The following is a 19,250-nucleotide window of genomic DNA, read 5'->3' as shown; positions in this document are numbered from 1 at the left end:
CAGTTGGAGTACTTACTCGCCAAGGGGTATATCAGACCGAGTGTATCTCCTTGGGGTGCTCCAGTACTGTTTGTGAGGAAGAAAGACGGTTCAATGAGGCTCTGTATTGATTACCGGCAACTGAACAAAGCAACGGTAAATAATAAATATCCATTAGATGATTTGTTTGACCAGTTTTAGGGTTCTTCTATTTATTCCAAGATCGATCTGAGATCTGGATATCATCAGCTGAGAGTCAGGGATTCTGATATCTCGAAGACAGCGTTCAGGACCAGGTATGGACACTATGAGTTTATTGTCATGCCGTTTGGTTTGACCAACGCTCCAGCTGTGTTTATGGGTCTGATGAACCGTGTATTTCAGAAGTATCTCGATGATTTCGTGATCATTTTTATTGACTGATATATTGATTTATTCGAAGAATATGATTGAACATGCAGAGCATTTAAGAACTGTGTTGTGAATTTTGAGGGCTGAGAAGTTATATGCTAAACTGTCGAAATGCGAGTTCTGATTGAGACAGGTTGTATTTCTGGGGCATATTATATCCGGAGACGGTATATCAGTGGATCCCAGTAAGGTTGAAGCCGTGATTTCTTGGCCGAGACCGACTTCTGTGCCCGAGATTCGCAGTTTTATGGGTTTGGCAGGATATTATCGTCGATTCATCAAAGATTTTTCCAGTATTGCCAAACCGATTACACAGTTGACTCAGAAGAATGCTCCATTCTTTTGGTCTGAGGAATGTGATACCAGTTTTCTTGAATTAAAGAAAAGACTGACCAGTGCACCGATATTGACTATCCCCTCAGGTACTGGTGATTTTGTGGTTTATTGTGATGCATCTCATCGAGGATTGGGTTGTGTTTTGATGCAGCGAGGGCATGTGATTGCTTAGGCCTCGAGACAGTTGAAACCCTATGAATCTCGTTATCCTATTCATGATCTTGAATTGGCAGCCATCGTCTTTACGTTAAAGATATGGCGACACTACCTGTACGGTGAGAAATTCGAAATCTATTCTGATCACAAAAGCCTGAAGTATCTGTTTTCACAATCAGAACTGAATATGAGACAGCGAAGATGGCTGGATTTACTGAAAGACTTTGATTGTGAAATCAAATACTATCCGGGGAAGTCCAATGCAGCAGCTGATGCATTGAGTCGAAAGGTATGTGCTTTATCCTTATCGACAATAGGTGTTTCAAATTTGATTGAAGACTGCTGTTTGTCTGGATTGGTATTTGAGACAGATTGTAGACCGTTGAGATTATATGCTATTCAAGCTGAACTAGAGCTAATTTTGAAGATTAAAGAGGCACAGAAAGTTGATCAGAAAGTTCAGAAATCGAGTGAGATGGTCAGATCAGGTCATCAATTAGAGTTTCAGGTACGTGAAGATGTACTGTATGTGAATAATTGTCTTGTTGTGCCGAATGTTTCAGAGTTGAAACAACAGATATTGACAGAAGCGCACAATAGTCGATTCAGTATTCATCCTGGTGGCAGAAAGATGTATAATGATTTGAAAGAACAGTTTTGGTGGAAACAAATGAAGACTGACATTGCAGAATTTGTTTCCAGATGTCTGAATTGCCAACAGGTGAAGGCTGAAAGAAAGAAACCAGGAGGATTGTTACAGGGTTTGTCAATTCCTGAATGGAAATGGGATCACATTTCCATGGATTTTGTGACACAGTTACCACGTTCCTCCAAAGGTTGTGATGCGATTTGGGTTGTGATTGACAGATTGACCAAATCTGCATGTTTCATTCCATACAAGATGACGTACCGATATGATCAGATGGCCGATATTTATGTCAGAGAAGTTGTTAGATTGCACGGAGTGCCGAAGTCGATTATTTCAGACCGTGATCCTCGGTTTACTTCGCACTTCTGGCAGATTTTGCAGCAGGCTCTCGGTACTGAAGTTACATCTGAGTACCGCATATCATCCACAGACTGACGGACAGTCAGAGCGGACGATTCAGACATTGGAAGATATGCTGAGAGCTGTAGTGCTGGATCTTAGCACTAATTGGCAAGATGCATTGCCTCTCTGTGAGTTTTCGTACAACAATAGCTATCAAACGAGTATTGAGATGGCACCTTTTGAAGCTTTGTACAGAAAGAAGTGTCGATCCCCTCTTTATTGGGATGATATCTCTGAAGTTCCTGAGACTGGACCTGACATGATCAGAGATATGACTGAAAAAGTGAAACTGATTCAGAAGAAAATGAAGGCAGCTCAGGACCGACAAGCCAAATATGCCAACCTTCGACGTAGACCGTTGGTATTTGAGGTAGGAGATCGAGTATTTCTGAAGATTTCTCCTTTTAGGGGTGTGGTCAGATTTGGCAAGAAAGGCAAATTGTCTCCAAGATACGTTGGTCCGTATGAGATTCTCGAGAAGATAGGAGATCGTGCCTATCGACTTGCATTACCGCCTTCTCTATCTGGAATACATGATGTCTTTCATGTATCTATGTTACGGAAATATCTCCCAGATGATTCCCTTATTATCCAGCCAGACGAGGCTGAGCTTGATGAGTCTCTGAGTTATATTGAGAAACCGGTTCAGATTATTGATCGTAAAAAAAAGCAACTCAGAACGAAGACAATCCCACTTGTGAAAGTTCAGTGGACTCGTCATGGCATTGAAGAAGCTACTTGGGAGACTGAATCAGACATGAGACAGGAATTCCTAGTTATTCCACTGATGTGAGTTTTCTATTTCAGTTTCTGTTATTTCTGATTTGATTGCCTGTGATATGATTGCTTGAGATTTCGAGGACGAAATCATGTCTCAGAGGGGGAGAATTGTAAGACCCGAGATTATATCATTTTAATCCGAGATTATTTAATTTACGAATCTTGGAATAATGAATTTAATTCCACGATTTTTTTTTAATTAATTGGGATTGAAATGGAATTAAAAAGAGTTTTGAGGACCAAATTGCAAATAGGGAAGAGTTCAGGGGCTAAAGTGCAATTATGACTTGAGTGACACTTGTCACACATGCAATTGATATATATATATAATGTTTATTACTTCATTCCCTTCGAGAACAAGCAGCAAGAATCGATATTTCTTCAGAAAATTTTCCTCAAGCCTCGGGTGATCTCAACATTGTGATTTTGGAAGATCCGTTTATCAGATTTTTAATCCAGACATAGTTCTGTGATCCTTCCATCGACAGCTACTACTGGACGTAAGTTTTACTGAGTGCTGGTATCATTTGAAAATATGATGTCGTAGGAATTTGATATGGTTCATATATGGTGTTCTTGACATGCTAGACATCGTAGAATCGAAGTTAGATCGAAGAACAGACTGATCATGGAATTATTATGAATTTCTGATTATATTGATTGAAAATGGGACAGATTTGGATTATGGATTGATTATGGACTATACCAGATATGAGTTATGATTTGTAATTGATATCTGTTGATTTGGTATTGACGGGAATATCGAGATTGTGTCATTATGCTGTTGAATTGAATTAAGTTCAGATTAATCAGATTCAGTGTTGAATTGAGAATGGAATATTGATATTAGTATTCTCGATATGCCATTTCAGATTTACAGAGACAGTCTTGAGTTCAGAACTGATATTGCTTCAGACTAAGACTACGAACGAAAGGTATAAGTCAATGTGGTATTGGGAGATCGACTCAAGTAGGATATACTTGAGTTTCCCTAAATCACATACTTATTGTTGTTATATGCATTGATTTGATTTTATATGCTGTTCTATGGATTTATAGGAAGCATGTATTAGACGAATATTAGACGAGTGATCTTGTGACAGAAGTGTCTGATAGTGGTGGGATCGCCACGGGCACATTGCACGATGTCACAAGATAGTATATTGGCGATAGGGCCAAAGTCTGTGACTGATAGGTCAAGACACTGGATGTTTGGTTATATCGACGTGGATAGAATCGAGTTTCTTCTATTACTGTTGGTCGATATAGGAATACCAACGTCTGAAAACCGGGATCCCTAGACTAGGATTGAGTCTAGTCTGAGTCGTGGAGTCACGAGTATGATTGATAGTTTGATATTAATTGTGTTTCAGACTTTGATATATATCTGATATCTGCTTCATGCTTTATATTGATTATATGATTGTATGTTCGTTGATTTATACTGAGATTATATTTTCACCGGAATTATCCGGCTGTTGTCTTGTTTGTATGTGTACATGACAACAGGTGAGACAGGATCAGGGTCCAGGAGATGAGAAGAGATCGTGATAGAGTGGAGACTGCGGACTTCGATGTAAATAGGGTTTTGACACTTGATATTTAGATGTTGAACCTTAGTTTTTACTGATTTGTAGACGGTACAGGACGTGTACTTTATTTTATACTGAGTTGTATGTTATATTGATTTCACTACATTCCGCATTAAAAAGAAAAAAAAATTTTATGACCCTAATTACTTGATTAGTAAATTGATCCTGATTGACGATTAAGAATTGATTAGCGTCCGGGCCCCCACATGGGTTGTGATTTAATTTACAAAATCTCTTCGTAATATACACAACAATCTATTATTCCGAAAGAAAAATGAAACATGTGATCATAAGTATATTATGTATAAATCAGAAAAGTTATTTTTATTAACATTTACTATGTGTATTCCCAAACAATGTCAACAAATTTTATAAGGTGTCTTCTAATAAGATGTTTGCTTTCTTTAGAATTGGTTTAATCATTTCCATTACGGGACATTATACTATCATGTATTCGTGAATTTTGTAATATAGAAGAAAATTATCACATTAGTAATACATAATAATTAAAATTTTGTACAAATAGAAGAATAATATTTTTTACTTCTTGATAATGGAAGATAAATTTCAAACTTAATGTCTCATTGTTTCTATATGTAGGTATTTCATAACAACGAACAAATCTAAATTTAAACGAACATTACATCTTGGAAGGATTCAACTCATATATGGTGCTGAAAAGAAGAGTCATTTCAGAATTCAAATTTTGAAATAGATAAATTTAATAAGATAAATAGAATAAAATTTGTTTCTAATATAATATGCAATATTGCATTATTTATAATTTAAAATTCAAATAAGACATCTCAAGGGACAAAAAGTATACATTGGATGCTTTTGACAAAATTATATCATACATGAACTCTTTCCAATTATAGAAATCCGAATTGCATGCATTGAATGTCAAACATTTCTGATTATTGAGGGTAATATACATGTTTATTTAGAGTAATTTAATGTCAATTTGAAACTCTTTTGAATCTATCTCTTTTAATTTTCTTGTGCTCTCTTATTTTAATTTTTAAGAAAAAAATTCAAGATATACAATATACATAGTTTTTGGAAGAAAACTACAATGCATTAATTATTTCAAACTAAGATAATTTCGAAATAAAATGTATTTGGGATAAAAAAAATTATGATTATTAAATAGTAAATTAATGTCCATTGAAAAACTTTGTTGTAATGATTAAATTAAATAATTAAATATTGTATTTCTTTTTTAGTAATTAATTTGAGTAGTAAATTACTTAAAATAGCAAAATTTATTTTTGAATGATTTACCCCATGAGTGATACTGAACATTGCGTTTTCTCTCTTTCTCACTCAAAAGACGGCGTTTTCTCTTCTCTAAAGACAAATCTAGGGTTTCTCCAAATTTCAAAGGTACGAATCTTTTCTTGAATCGTTATTGATTTGATAAAAAATATATTATGATTTTTATATATTCAAATCATGGTGAGTTGATGGATTTTCCACGAATCTGAGAGAAAAAAAGATGGCGCCATTTGAAAGAACACTTGAAAATGTATCACCCCATCTATATACTAATTTGAACGACAAAGATTTGAAAAGATATGAGAAGCTTTCTGGTAGTTGGTATACTAATTTCTTGGAGGGAAATAACGTCGGGGCCACTGGACATTACTCGATCAGGGGAAAATATATCTGGTTTTCTAAGATCACCATCTTCTCAATAATTCTTAATGATTGTTATTATGGATGGAAAAATAAAATGGGATTCATATGTTATAGTTCGTCTTATGTTAGGATATTTTATATTTCAAATAATTATGTGAAATTTTGATAGTAATCATATGTTATAGTTCGTCTTATGTTAGGATATTTTATATTTCAAATAATTATGTGAAATTTTGATAGTAACAATTTTTATGTCCTATCACTTGATAGTAACAATTTTTATGTCCTATCAGTTTTTGAATGATAGTAACAATTTTTATGTCCTATCTTTCAATCTTAGCGGATGATTTCACAGTGGTCAGGAATTAGGATATAAAAATCTATTTTAATTTTATATGCATCTATATTTTGGAAGGTGAGGAGGAAATGCATCATATGATGAGGCTTTGTTTTCTTAAAATAAATTTTTATATGCATCTATATCTTGCTCCTCACCTTCCAAAATATAATGGCATATGAATGAATAATATATATTTGAATACACAACACACACATGTTGTTAGCATATTGTTATATCTTTGCCGATGGTTTTGCAAGATATAACAATAGGCTAACAACATGTGTGTGTTTTGCATTCAAACATATATTATTCATTCATATGCCATTATGATGCCCAAATTTCCTAACAATTTTTGAATAGCCTTGAAAGAAGGCGCGCTATCTAGGAGAAAACCAATGCTTCCCAAATCATCATAATAATGAGTAAGTTTGACATATTAATATCTAATATTGATATATTTAAGGTATTCAATAATATTAATTCTATTGCATCGTTAAATGTCGCACAGTAAAAAACATCACATGTATAGTCCATTTATGAATTAATGCATTGACTTAAAATCAATGTATATCATGTAGTTGTGATAAGCATAAAACTTAGAAGCTTCTTTCTTAAAATTCTTGTTAGTCCTTATTGTTTGATTGTTTGTATCACACTTTATCATTGTCTCTAGATCTTTTTACTTATTTTGGTCAATATCTAGTAAAATGTATGTGCTTGTTTGCTTCTTACTACCGTATATTTTATATCTTATGCATACTCAAGTAATAATTACAATGGGAGATTCGTAAGCAAAATATAATGTGTGGACGACTGAAGAGAGTAATGAATTGCTAAAAATCATGGTTGATGCCGCAATGCGAGGATGACGTGATAAGAACGGAGTATTTAACAAGAAAACTGTGGAGAAAAAAATACTTCCTGCTCTAAACAAAAAACTTGGATGTGAAAAGACTATTACACAATATCAAAGTCGTTTAAAGTGGTTCAAACAGCGATACAATAATATTGTAAGCTTATACGTCATAACTCTGGTTTTGGATGGGATTCCGTGACAAAGAAATTCACTGCTAAAGATGAAGTATGTGAGGACTATTTCAAGGTAAAAGTCTTTGAGTTAAAATAATAAATTTATATTTATAATTAGAATTATAACTAATTTTAACAATTGTTGTTTTTTGTTCTTTACCAGTCTCATCCTAAACATGAACATTATCGGACAGACACTTTTGAGGATTATGAAGATTTGAGAATCGCGGTCGGGTCTGGAACTGCTACTGGAAAATACTCAATTGGACTAGGAGATGATACTGATGCAAGAACATTTGATATAGAAGAAAATAGGGAAACTAATTTATTAGATGATTATGTCTTTGATTATGATAGTGGTGAATTTGTGCAAAGTGACAAACAAGAATCTTCACACCAGCTTCCATTTTTTGAGGACTCTGCTTTACCATTATCCCCTCAGCCCAGAAGTTCAGAGGTTCCACCAACTACAAAAAAACGAGATAGGACTGAGTTTGAAGCAAAATCAAGCACATTCAAGAATACAGACCCAAATTATATATGTGAAATATCTCACACTCTTGAGAAGGTAGTTTCTAAGATAGAATTAATAGGGAATGCAGGTGATACTTGTTGGGATGCTATCAAAGAGGTCCCAAATTTGGATAATCGGTACTCAATACAAAGTGCTTGATTTACTTAACACCAGATCAAAGAAGATGGATTTCTTGAAAATGACAATTGAAGAGCGTTCGGGATGGATAGACTATAAATTAAATGAATGAGTATTTTTAGGGACATGATCAATAATGAGTTATATTGTGATTTAATTTCTGGACATATTCTTTTTATTTGTTTTCTGATTGTGGATTTTTGGATTATTTATATAAATTTTGAGTTTTACATGGAATGATATTCAATAAATTCATAGACTTATTTTATTCTAATTCCTTGTCTGATATCAGGTGGTTCATTAAAATGTCATATATCAACGTACATGATGTAGAAGATCAAATGGAAGAAGAGGAATTCGAAAAAAAATTACATGAAACTTTTAGGTATTTGTTGAGGGAAATTCTTGGGATCTTCTATGTGCTAACTAAGCATATAACTAGCATGAATGACGAACGTGTCCATCGTCCCTTAAATAGACGACCAATAACTTCAAGTGGATACGAATATATCCATAAAATATTAAAAGAGGATCCTACAAACTTTCGAGAAATATATAGAATGTACCCTGACGTATTTTTAAAATTGTGCAACATCCTTAGAGAAAAAACACCATTGCAAGATACAAGATATATTTGTATTGAAGAAATGCTTACCATGTTTTTACTTGTTGTCGGTCAAAATACTCGATATTGCTTGATTCATAAAATATTCGGTCGATCACAATACAATACTAGCCAAAACTTCAACAAAGTGTTGAGAGCATTGAATAGCATTGCAGCAGATATGATGGTCAAACCATGATCAGGAGTTCCAGAAAAATAAGAGAGAGTACAAGATTTTATCCTTATTTTAAAGTAAGTGATTAAATTCTTTTTAGTTGTTATTATTATAAGTACCACAATTTTTATTATGTTTTTCTTATTGTAGGATTGCATTGGAGCTATTGATGGCACTCATATTCCAGCAACAGTGTTTGGGCATGATACTAACAATTATCGTAATCGTCACGGGACAATTTCTCAAAATGTTTTAGCAGCTTGTAACTTTGATTTAGAATTTATTTATGTGCTCAGTGGGTGGGAGGGATCTGCCCATGATTCAAACATATTGACAGATGCTTTATCAAGAAATAACGGGCTTAAAGTGCCACAAGGTATGTTTTTTGTTCTATATGCTACTTATTTAAAAAGTTTGTAATTTTTTAAGATTATATATGTTATTCATTGGTTACTTGATTCTACAAATATTGTTCGATAGGTAAATTTTTTTAGTGTATTGTGGATATGCAAATCGACGTCAATTCTTGGCTCCTTTTAGAGGTGTTCGTTATCATCTCCAAGAATTCACTGGCCAAGGTCGTCACCCTGAAGATGCAAAAGAGTTGTTCAATCTTCGTCATGCCTCTTTGAGAAACGTCATTGAGAGGATATTCGGTATATTTAAATCGCGGTTCAAAATATTCAAAACTGCTCCTCCATTTCCATATACAACACAGTCGGAGCTTGTATTGGCTTGTGGCGGATTGCACAATTTTCTTCGAAAGGAGTGTCGGTCTGATGAATTTCCAATTGAACCAGAGAATGAAGTTCCACAACCTTCATCAGAACAAGTTTACGAGGATAACAACTTTGATCAAATATTTGGCACTGAAGAACAACAACGAGCAAATGCAAATGCATGAAGAGATACTATAGCAAACAGAATGTGGAGTGACGTTGATCATATTCACAATAACGAACCTTAGATTTTTTTTTCATAAAAAACTGCTTAAAATTTATCAAATTTCATAATGTTTTGATTAGCTATTTATCTATATTGATTAAATTTATTTATATATACTTATAAATTAAAATTTTATTGATTAATTATTTATGCATGTTGAATAGACATGGTGATTGCAATTTTAATTTTGTTAAATTGAATCGTGATTTTTTTTTCATATATTAGACATATTTACTTTTTAAATAAATAAATTTATTTCAAAGTAAAGATATTATTTATGTTAAATAATTACTAGTTCGAAGAAATAATATATATTAAAATTTTGATTTTGTTAAATTAAATTATAATTTTTTTTGCAAAAAGTCTACAAATATCTATCAAAATCTTGTAAAAAATCTACAAAAGTCCATACAATTCTGTTTACAAATTTGTAAAATTCTACAAAAATCAATATAAATATACCAAATCCACGAAAATCTATCATTTAAAAAAAATAATTGAAAATTATTAAATCTCTTCCTTCAATAGACCCCGCTTACACATGTCTATACCTAAACTGTACTGGTACCATGGACGCCAATGGTGTTGACTTCACTCGTTAGCTCTGTGAGTGCACTTGTCATTTCATATTCGGTTGCTTGATCCGCGCAGCATCGTCTCCGGCGATCCACTGCCAGATGCTGCTTGCAGTTCGATCTTCGATGTCTCCTCTTGCCGCCGCCGTTGTCCTCAGCCTCGTACTCCTATCGCCGGTTCTCGCCTCGGAGTATGATCACAAGGTACGCATGTCGGTTCATTCCTCTCTGTGATGAATGAAACCCTAATTTCGTAGTCGAGGAGCTTGGATTAATTGGACGGAGAACGTTTGGTCGAATGGCTTAGATCTGTTTGAAGATACCTGATACAGGGGAACGGAGAGTTGTGTTTGTTTTTGTCTCAAGGAATGCGGAAGGTTCACTCCTGTATTGTAGTTTTGTTATGAAGTCGCGAGCTGATATGTTAGCATCTTCGCCGTCGTTTTTTCTTTGTTCACTGTGGGAATGTGGTCGGTACCGGGCGGCAGGTACGGCAGTATGGGTAAGAGAAGTCTAGGTATAGTTGGCAGTAAAAGTTTTCTGTTGCTCGGGGGTACTTGTTCCATTTCCCAGTCGAGTAGATTGTATTTTCAGCTCCGAGGGAACTTGTAGTTTAGAATTTCGTGCCTGGCCCGTGAGGATGAATCAATTGCGAACTTTTTTTTTTGAAAATAAAATTAGGTATAATTACATATGAATTTGAATATTTTTGGAGAGATGGGGTGGTTGCCTCTGGTAGATATATCATGTCTTAGTTGACCTTTTCTATTAATTCCCCAGCCATGAGGAAGTGATTTCAGAAATTTTTGTGTTTTCTGTCATTTAATTTGTACAAATACCCATGAATCTTCTTTTATTAAATTTGTCAGGATTTTTTGGGTTAAATGATGGTAGTTTTGTGGAGTTCTCTCAACATGATGGTGTATAATATTCTTCACATGGTCGGTCAACAGAATTATCAAATATTTTCTAATGAACAATTGAAAGAAATATGCTTAGCTTGATTTGAAACTCATGCTGACATGCATCATAGGGACTGTAAGTTCATGATATTGGCACTAGTTGGCACTCTGACCAGGGCCTCTTGGATGTTCTCTGTAGTGTTTTACCTCAGTAGTTGGTTCATCTTGCATTATAACTCCATGAAGTTTAACTTTATTATAACTTTGAGTTTTGTTTTTGTTTCTAATTGTTGACAGAAAATGAGCACCTCGGATGCCCACCATCTCTCGGTTTAAATAAACCATTGATGGTATTCGGTTGATACTGTATTTCCTAGAAAAAAAAATAAAGCATTTTGTTCCCTCCCATTAGTTTTTAAACAATGTTCCCTTAAATTTGGAATTCGGTATCTTCTGTGTTATCTAAACCATATTAAATCGCATTTTTCGAAAGGGAGTTCTATAACAAAGCGATATTCTTTACTGATGAAACACCATAAGCTCATTTTTTCCTTGCATTTTGTTTTGTAATTTTAGCTGCTGTAGGGTGTTTGGGATATGACAGTTTTCTATGCTTTGTTGGCCACACAATCTTTTTCTCACTTCTTTTTCCTTTTCCTGCAGTATCAACCTGATGAGCTCGTAACCCTTTGGGTAAATAAAGTAGGGCCATACAATAATCCACAAGAGACATATAACTATTACAGCCTTCCATTTTGTCGTCCATCCGGCAATGCTGCTCACAAATGGGGTGGGCTTGGTGAGGTATTGGGTGGAAATGAGCTTATTGATAGTTTGACCGAGATAAGATTTCAAAGTAAGTGCATGTAGATGTCTCATCTCTGTCAAGTATCCAGGCGTTGTTTTGGTATACAATTGCATAAATTTGTTTCATTTGGCAGAGCATGTGGACAAGGCTACCATTTGTGAGATTGAGCTGGATGAATCAAAAGCGAAGGTATTCAAGGATGCAATTGAAAATAACTACTGGCTTGAATTCTTCATGGGTATGTTATCTGCCTTTTGATTTTATGATCACCTAGGGTTACCGTGGGTGCATTATTTATCACTCTAAAGTTGGTTTATGCAGTATATATTTACTTTCATATCCCCACGTGCTCAGTGCAAGATATATGTAATCATCCTAGTGTAACAGTTACATGCATGTACTGTTGGCCGCATTACTATGTCTAGGTGCTTTTGATTTAACACTTAACATACGTGAAAGCATCATTTTATCTTGGAGGCTCGTCCCTGGCTAATTGTTGTGAACCGTTCTTCAAAATCCTTATGTGATGATGAACGTAGAATAAAAGTGAATTTTTTTAAATATGTAAGTTTGAAAGTAATTTTAGTTGGAGCGCTTTTCACTTTTTTTGACAAAGTTAAGTGTAATATCAGTTATCTGATTCTCATTCTCTTTCCTGTTGTTGCTGATATGCCGATCACAAGCTCAGATGATCTGCCTCTATGGGGTAAAGTTTCCATGGACTCTGTGCTTAATGTTTTCTGAAAAGTGAATACCCTATGTTTCTTTGAATGATTTATATTGTTTTTGCAGGGTATGTTGGTGAATTGGGTTCAGAAAGAAAAGGTGGTAGCAAGCCCATGCTCTACACGCATAAGAGCATCAGTGTGCAGTACAACAAAGATCAAGTCTCTGGCTATTTAAAGTTGTGTTGAATGCTGGTTGGTTTTGTTGGTTCTTTTTTTAATTTATTTTCTTTGTCTTGTAGATCATTCAAGTCAATCTCACTCAGCATAATCCAAAGCCATTGGAAGTTGGGGTGACATTGGATATGACCTATTCAGTTAAATGGACACCTACAAACATCTCATTTGCACGTCGTTTTGATGTCTACCTGGACTATCCTTTTTTTGAGCATCAGGTAACGCTGACATTTGGATATCATCTGAATTATGCAATTTATAAATGCAGACTGATTTGAAAAAGTCACATTGCTGACTTCAGATTTTAAGTTGTGACTGACCTTCCAATTTTATGCAGATACATTGGTTCTCCATTTTTAATTCCTTTATGATGGTTATATTCCTTACCGGTCTGGTGTCAATGATATTGATGCGAACTTTACGAAATGATTATGCTAAATATGCGCGCGAGGATGACGATCTAGAAACCCTGGTGATAATCTAATACTTGGTTTCTGAATTTATTTCCTTTTTCACTTTAATATTGATGCTCTAGAACTTCTCATTTCTAGGAAAGAGATGTCAGTGAAGAATCTGGTTGGAAACTTGTTCATGGAGATGTGTTTCGGACGCCCCGCAGTTTAGCTTTATTGTGTGCTCTTGTTGGTACTGGTGCACAACTAGCATTGCTGGTTCTACTTGTCATCTTATTTGCCATTGTGGGAATGCTGTATATTGGGTATGCGTTGAATTTCCTAGCCAGCTTCTTTCCCAAGTATCAGGCTACATAGTGCACTCCCATTATCTCTCTGGTGCGGTAGATTTATTGTTTGCTATTGGTTGTTGTCTGTGACTTATCTTGGTGTATGCTTCTTTCAGGAGAGGAGCAATTGTCACGACTTTTATAGTATGTTATGCTTTTACATCATTTATTTCAGGCTATGTCAGTGGTGGAATGTACTCACGCCATGGTGGTATGGATGTCATTATTACAGTTTTTCTGTTTCTTGTTATCCTTTTTGTGCTTGCCTGTTGTTATACTCATGTCTTTTCTTAGATCATTTTAATCTGGATTCATTTGTTAATTCTTTTCACATATATGATAAACTTATTTCTTTTCATTGTTGCAGGCAAAAACTGGATCAAATCCATGATTCTTACAGCTTCACTCTTTCCTTTCATGTGCTTCGGGATTGGTTTCATTTTGAACACCATCGCAATATTTTATGGGTCCCTAGCAGCCATTCCCTTTGGCACAATGGTGGTTGTCTTTGTCATATGGGCTTTTATTTCCTTCCCATTGGCACTTTTGGGTACGGTTATTGGAAGAAACTGGAGTGGTGCTCCAAACAATCCCTGTCGTGTGAAGACCATTCCACGACCAATTCCGCAGAAAAAGTGGTATTTGACACCTTCTGTAGTATCTATGATGGGAGGATTACTTCCCTTTGGCAGCATATTCATTGAGATGTATTTTGTTTTCACTTCCTTTTGGAATTACAAGGTAATATATTATTCTTTTTTGCTTTTTATATCTCATATTCCATTTTCTTTCCAAGATTACAATATTGACTACAAATGCTGTTATGCGGAAGAGTCGTGTGATCGCTGAATTGCAAGACGCTATATTGTTTGTGAAGAGGGCATTCTGGGTCATCTGAGTTCAGATATGATGCTACATGGATCTGATGTTTGTTAGATGTCTCTTGCGCTATTTTTATAGCACTCATTTCTCACACCTATAGTTTGTGTTGAATAGATTTGGAATTGACATTTTCGAAGTTATATGCTTTATTTAGGGTTTAGGTTCTAAGAGTATTATTTTTAGGGTTTGGTTCTATTGCCTAAAATATGTTTGACTTTGACTTTTGAAAGTTTTAGGCCTTATTTTTGTGGTTGGGTTTTTTAACCTGAAATCTGAGGCTGAATGAAAGTAGGTAATATGGTATTTTTTTCCTAGTTTATTAGTTGCGTATGAAACACCAGAATCCACGTGATTCTAATTCTCATGGATCGAATGTATGCTAGTGTGTCTGTTGTTGCCAAATTATTGAAGTGGTCGATGTGGTCTGTCGGCCTCATCAATTAGTGGGACAACTTGTTTAGAGTTGGTTTCCCATTTCTAGTGGGATAAATTTCGAAATAATCATACAGCTTAGAGGGGACAAAGATGTATAAATTAAGAACAGTTTTTACGAACTCTAATAAATTATAGCTTGTCATGATGATTATTGTCATGTGTTGTGCAATCACTTATACTAGCTTCGATTTATGGTCAGCATACCACCTCTCTTCCGCCTCTTTGTACTGAATAAAATTCTATTTAAAAGGTCAATCATACATTTAAATCTAATGGTTATTTGCATTCACTTCCTCTATGTTTTCTGCATTTGACATTTATTATAACATGTCAAGCAAGGTGAGTGTCAAATACATGAAGTGTAAGGGATGTGAATGCAAATTATCCTTAAGTCTGAAGTACCGTATCTAATTTTCCCCATTCTTCCTGAAAGAGAACTGGTTGACAATATCGCATTGCCTTTGCCTCACTAAAAACTATCATTCTCTTACTTCATTGTCAGGTGTACTACGTATATGGTTTTATGCTGCTTGTTTTCCTGATTCTTGTAATTGTGACTGCCTGTGTGACCATCGTGGGAACATATTTCCTGCTAAATGCTGAGAATTATCATTGGAAGTGGACTTCTTTCTTTTCTGCAGCCTCAACAGCAATCTATGTGTATTTGTACTCTATATATTACTACTCCATGAAGACAAAAATGTCAGGGTTCTTCCAGACCAGCTTCTACTTTGGTTACACGTTGATGTTTTGCCTTGGATTGGGAATTCTTTGCGGTATGTACAATATAAAATCGGCTATTTTCAAGATTTGTTTCTAGTTATAGTTGTATATAATTTCATGTAGATGATTGGGTTGAAACTTATGTACTAATGATTTATTTATCTAAATTCAACTATCATGGCTGTTGATTTTGCACTTTCAGGGGCTGTTGGATACTTGGGCTCTAATTTGTTTGTAAGGAGGATTTACCAAAACATCAAATGCGACTAGAATTTGTCCGAGCACAGAATCGTCGTATCGTCCTGTTGCATCTCCTAGCTGGGAACTATATCCGAAGAAGCCTGTAGTTGACTACTTTCTCAGTTCATTATTCATAAAGGTTTAAAATTCTGCATGTAACTCGTTTTCGTGGGGATGCCCCAGAAAATTTTCGGGTTGTTGTCCGAGTCTTGAGACTAAATCTGCTCGCATAATTTAGAATGCAGCGATTATTTTTACGTCAAAAACGTGTTTCAAATATAGTCGTCCTTTGATGCAGTTATACCTCAGCTGTGCAATGGATGGTGCTTCGTAAATAGGGATGATCATTCGATTAAAACTGAATCGACTAAACCGGTAGTATAAAACTGGATTATTGGATCAAACTTAACCGACTTCATTGTATTTTTTTAATATTCTCTCCATTTCGTTTTTTTTTTTTTTTTGTTTTTTGGTTTTTGGTAAAAATGTTTGGTTTAATTTTAAGGCAGTGTTTTTGTTTTCCGGAAATAAAGATGGTATGCACTTCCACGTCATTTTTTCCAGATATATATTTCCCTTTCCTTTTCGCTTTCTCCCCAATAATCATTATTATCATTTTCGATTCAGTTTTGCGTCATTAAAAAAACAATTTAACTATGATATTATATTCAAATATATATATATATTAGTGCACCGATGCATGCGTTGCGTGTTTGTATAATATTTTTATAATTCATTTGATTTATATTTAAATGAAGATCAAAATATAATTATAAGAAATAGTGAGGGACTACATCGTAATTTTGATATATAAATTACAAAATAAATTGAAAAATAAAAGAATAAAAAATGACCTCATTAATAATTGAACTTATAACCTAAACCCCAAGTAACAATGATTCTATCCACTGAACTACATATAACTTACATTAAAATTTTAACATTTTATTAATATATAATTAATAAAACAGACCATGACACTAAAAATTAGTCACTCTAAGTGCCTCAAACTTAATAAAGTAGTATAGATATATATATATATATATATCTCTCTCTAATTTTTAATACATAAATGATGCCTCAAGAGATAGGTTCTGCCCACTCTCGATAGCTCTGGGGAATTCATGCCCAATATCCAGATAGTTCCGAGAGATCATTGTAATGAGTAGGGCTTCACTAGGAGGTCACCTCATTCACCTGAATCCATCAGTTCATCTAGAGATCCACACTGGGCTCAATTTACCCAGATTTGTTGGGAGGTCATCCGGGAACTCACCCCAGCCGATCTCTCATACTTCCATAATCTCAGTCGATCAGCAAGGCGTGGCCGACCTCCCGAGCGAGCTCCCATAAAAGTCTTGGACTCACTCAGTACACGTCAGACGAGCTATTGCCTCAATGAGCTCCTACACAGATACATCAATATGCAATATGCAGAAATAAAGCTTGTAGAGGTTTATGCTAACATTATCTAAGATTCTGATAATCAAGAGTTCAACAGATTTAGAACTCTACAAATATCAGAGTTTTAGTAGCCAAAGAACTTTACTCGCACAAAGACTCTTCTCCTATAAATATCAGGTTCCGATTGTTATTTATTCATTTATTCACTCATTCTGAACGCACATAATACTCTTTCTATTTTCCTATTTTCTGACTTGAGCGTCAGAGGGGTAACCTGAAACAATAATTTGGCCCCCTTCGAACGTTCTTGTTTGTGCTTCCATATCCGAAGGTGCGACCCGAGCTTCCAAAGCGAGATCCGACCTCCAACAGCCTTCACGATTTTCATCAACATCAATTGGCGCCTCTGTGGGAAGTCGTGAGCAGAAGACATAGATATGTGGGGGATTAAGAGGACGAAGAACAGGTCCAAGAGACGATCAAGGAAGAGGTGTGGTGAATCTCAGTATGGATCAGTTGGCCCAGTTGATTAATAGTTCTGTCGAAGAGGCCCTTCGTCGAAATCAAGTTCCACCACCACTTCTTCCTCCACCTCCACCTGAGAATCTAGAATCCATGTGGGAGGAAATCATGATGTTGGGCAGACAAGTCGACCTCCTACAATAGACAGATAGAGCCCACTCCCTAGAAATACTAAATGAAGACCTCTCACTCAATTTTTGTCCACCGATCGTCAGGGATTATGATGGGAGTACATACTCGGAAGAGCATTTGGGGAGGTTCAACAATGCCGCCTTGCTGTATAGATACTCGGATGGGGTGAAGTGCCGAGTCTTCCTCACCACCTTAGTGGGTTTAGCCCAGAGGTGGTTCGATCTGTTGCCACCCACTCTTTTACAAACTTTCGGGAATTTAGTGTCATATTTATTAACCAATACGTTATACGCCACAAGCAAGAGATATTTGAAGACCTCTATGGGCTTGTTCAACGTGAAACAGAGTGAGGCAGAGTCGCTAAGGGATTCATCAGGCGATTTAACAGCGCGGCCCTGGAGGTGCTGACTACTGCTACCTGAGACACTAGTAAATGCCTTCACGCAAGGCCTCCGAGGAGAACAATTTTTCAGTTCTTTGATAAAATAAAACCCCTCGCAGTTATGATGAGCTTCTAAGCCGAACTGAGAAATACGTGAACCTTGAAGATGCACAGAAGCAGAGGTAGATATATGTTAGGTCAGGAGAAAAGGATAAAGGGAAGGAGAAGGTAGAGCCAAGCAGGAAGAGGCCAGTAGATAGAGTCGAGGAGCGTGGCCGAGGCGTGGGGCAGTTTTATTATGCACCATTAGCTATGATTTTGGAAAGGCCCATGGCGATCTGTGAGGAAAGAAGGAAGTTATAGCGCTCGAGACAAGCCGAGAGAGTTCCACGTTTACCTCCCTCAGATAAATTATGTGAGTTCCATCAAGAATATGGTCACACCACTAATGATTGTCAAAGACTGGGAGAAGAGGTGGAAAGAATCATGTAGAGAGATCCATATAAAATGACCTCCTGACCCGAGCTGAGGGGCAGCATCAAGCTAATAAGAGAGGTCGGGGACCTCTCTGGGCGAATCAGAGGGCACCACCTAGGGAAAACCGACCTAATCAGGGGGTCGGGCTTACCCTCCACAGGAGAAAGGTAACCGAGGACCTCAAGTCGAACAAATAGCCAACGACCCCCCGACCTGAGGTATAATACATATGATATCCGGAGGTGCAACTGACAGAGATTCAGGAAGAGTCAGGAAAGCTCATGGGAGGAGATAGGAAAATCTTGTATTAGATCCTTGTTCCTAAGTCCGACCCGACTATCAGATTCAGATCAGAGGACTTGAAAGGTGTTGTGGCAGCCCCACAACTGATGCTTTGTTAGTAACTCTCACTGTCGTCAATTATAATGTGGCG

The 19,250-nt window shown here is 35.9% G+C and overlaps 2 protein-coding genes across 2 annotated transcripts; both read left to right on the top strand.

Moving 5' to 3' along the window:
* Nucleotides 1-7,087: 7,087 nt before the first annotated feature.
* LOC142554714 (uncharacterized) lies at nucleotides 7,088-9,650 on the top strand. The gene is made up of 5 exons (XM_075665384.1): nucleotides 7,088-7,108; nucleotides 7,302-7,388; nucleotides 7,479-7,883; nucleotides 8,897-9,122; nucleotides 9,241-9,650. The coding sequence occupies exons 1-5, from the start codon at nucleotides 7,088-7,090 to the stop codon at nucleotides 9,648-9,650; spliced, it is 1,149 nt and encodes a 382-aa protein (XP_075521499.1).
* Nucleotides 9,651-10,227: 577 nt separating this feature from the next.
* LOC142553987 (transmembrane 9 superfamily member 1-like) lies at nucleotides 10,228-16,201 on the top strand. The gene is made up of 12 exons (XM_075664577.1): nucleotides 10,228-10,470; nucleotides 11,832-12,024; nucleotides 12,110-12,214; nucleotides 12,665-12,682; nucleotides 12,769-12,863; nucleotides 12,944-13,096; nucleotides 13,216-13,350; nucleotides 13,430-13,596; nucleotides 13,737-13,831; nucleotides 13,988-14,361; nucleotides 15,440-15,713; nucleotides 15,863-16,201. The coding sequence occupies exons 1-12, from the start codon at nucleotides 10,369-10,371 to the stop codon at nucleotides 15,928-15,930; spliced, it is 1,779 nt and encodes a 592-aa protein (XP_075520692.1). The 5' UTR covers nucleotides 10,228-10,368; the 3' UTR covers nucleotides 15,931-16,201.
* The last annotated feature ends 3,049 nt before the right edge of the window (nucleotides 16,202-19,250 follow it).

The sequence above is a fragment of the Primulina tabacum genome, chromosome 8 (genome assembly GCF_025594145.1).
Source record: "Primulina tabacum isolate GXHZ01 chromosome 8, ASM2559414v2, whole genome shotgun sequence".
Lineage (NCBI taxonomy): Eukaryota > Viridiplantae > Streptophyta > Magnoliopsida > Lamiales > Gesneriaceae > Primulina > Primulina tabacum.
This window is presented reverse-complemented; position numbering and strand designations above follow the sequence as displayed.

What these genes read in the sequence shown, in the direction of transcription:
- LOC142554714 (XM_075665384.1), top strand. Translation starts at nt 7,088, where the DNA reads ATGTGTGGACGACTGAAGAGA. An exon ending in TATGTGAGGACTATTTCAAG is followed by an intron (nt 7,389 to 7,478) that starts GTAAAAGTCTTT and finishes GTTCTTTACCAG; the next exon opens with TCTCATCCTAAACATGAACA. An exon ending in CGGGCTTAAAGTGCCACAAG is followed by an intron (nt 9,123 to 9,240) that starts GTATGTTTTTTG and finishes AAATTTTTTTAG; the next exon opens with TGTATTGTGGATATGCAAAT.
- LOC142553987 (XM_075664577.1), top strand. Translation starts at nt 10,369, where the DNA reads ATGCTGCTTGCAGTTCGATCTTCGATGTCTCCTCTTGCCGCCGCCGTT. An exon ending in TGCAGTACAACAAAGATCAA is followed by an intron (nt 12,864 to 12,943) that starts GTCTCTGGCTAT and finishes TTTGTCTTGTAG; the next exon opens with ATCATTCAAGTCAATCTCAC. An exon ending in GTGGGAATGCTGTATATTGG is followed by an intron (nt 13,597 to 13,736) that starts GTATGCGTTGAA and finishes TGCTTCTTTCAG; the next exon opens with GAGAGGAGCAATTGTCACGA.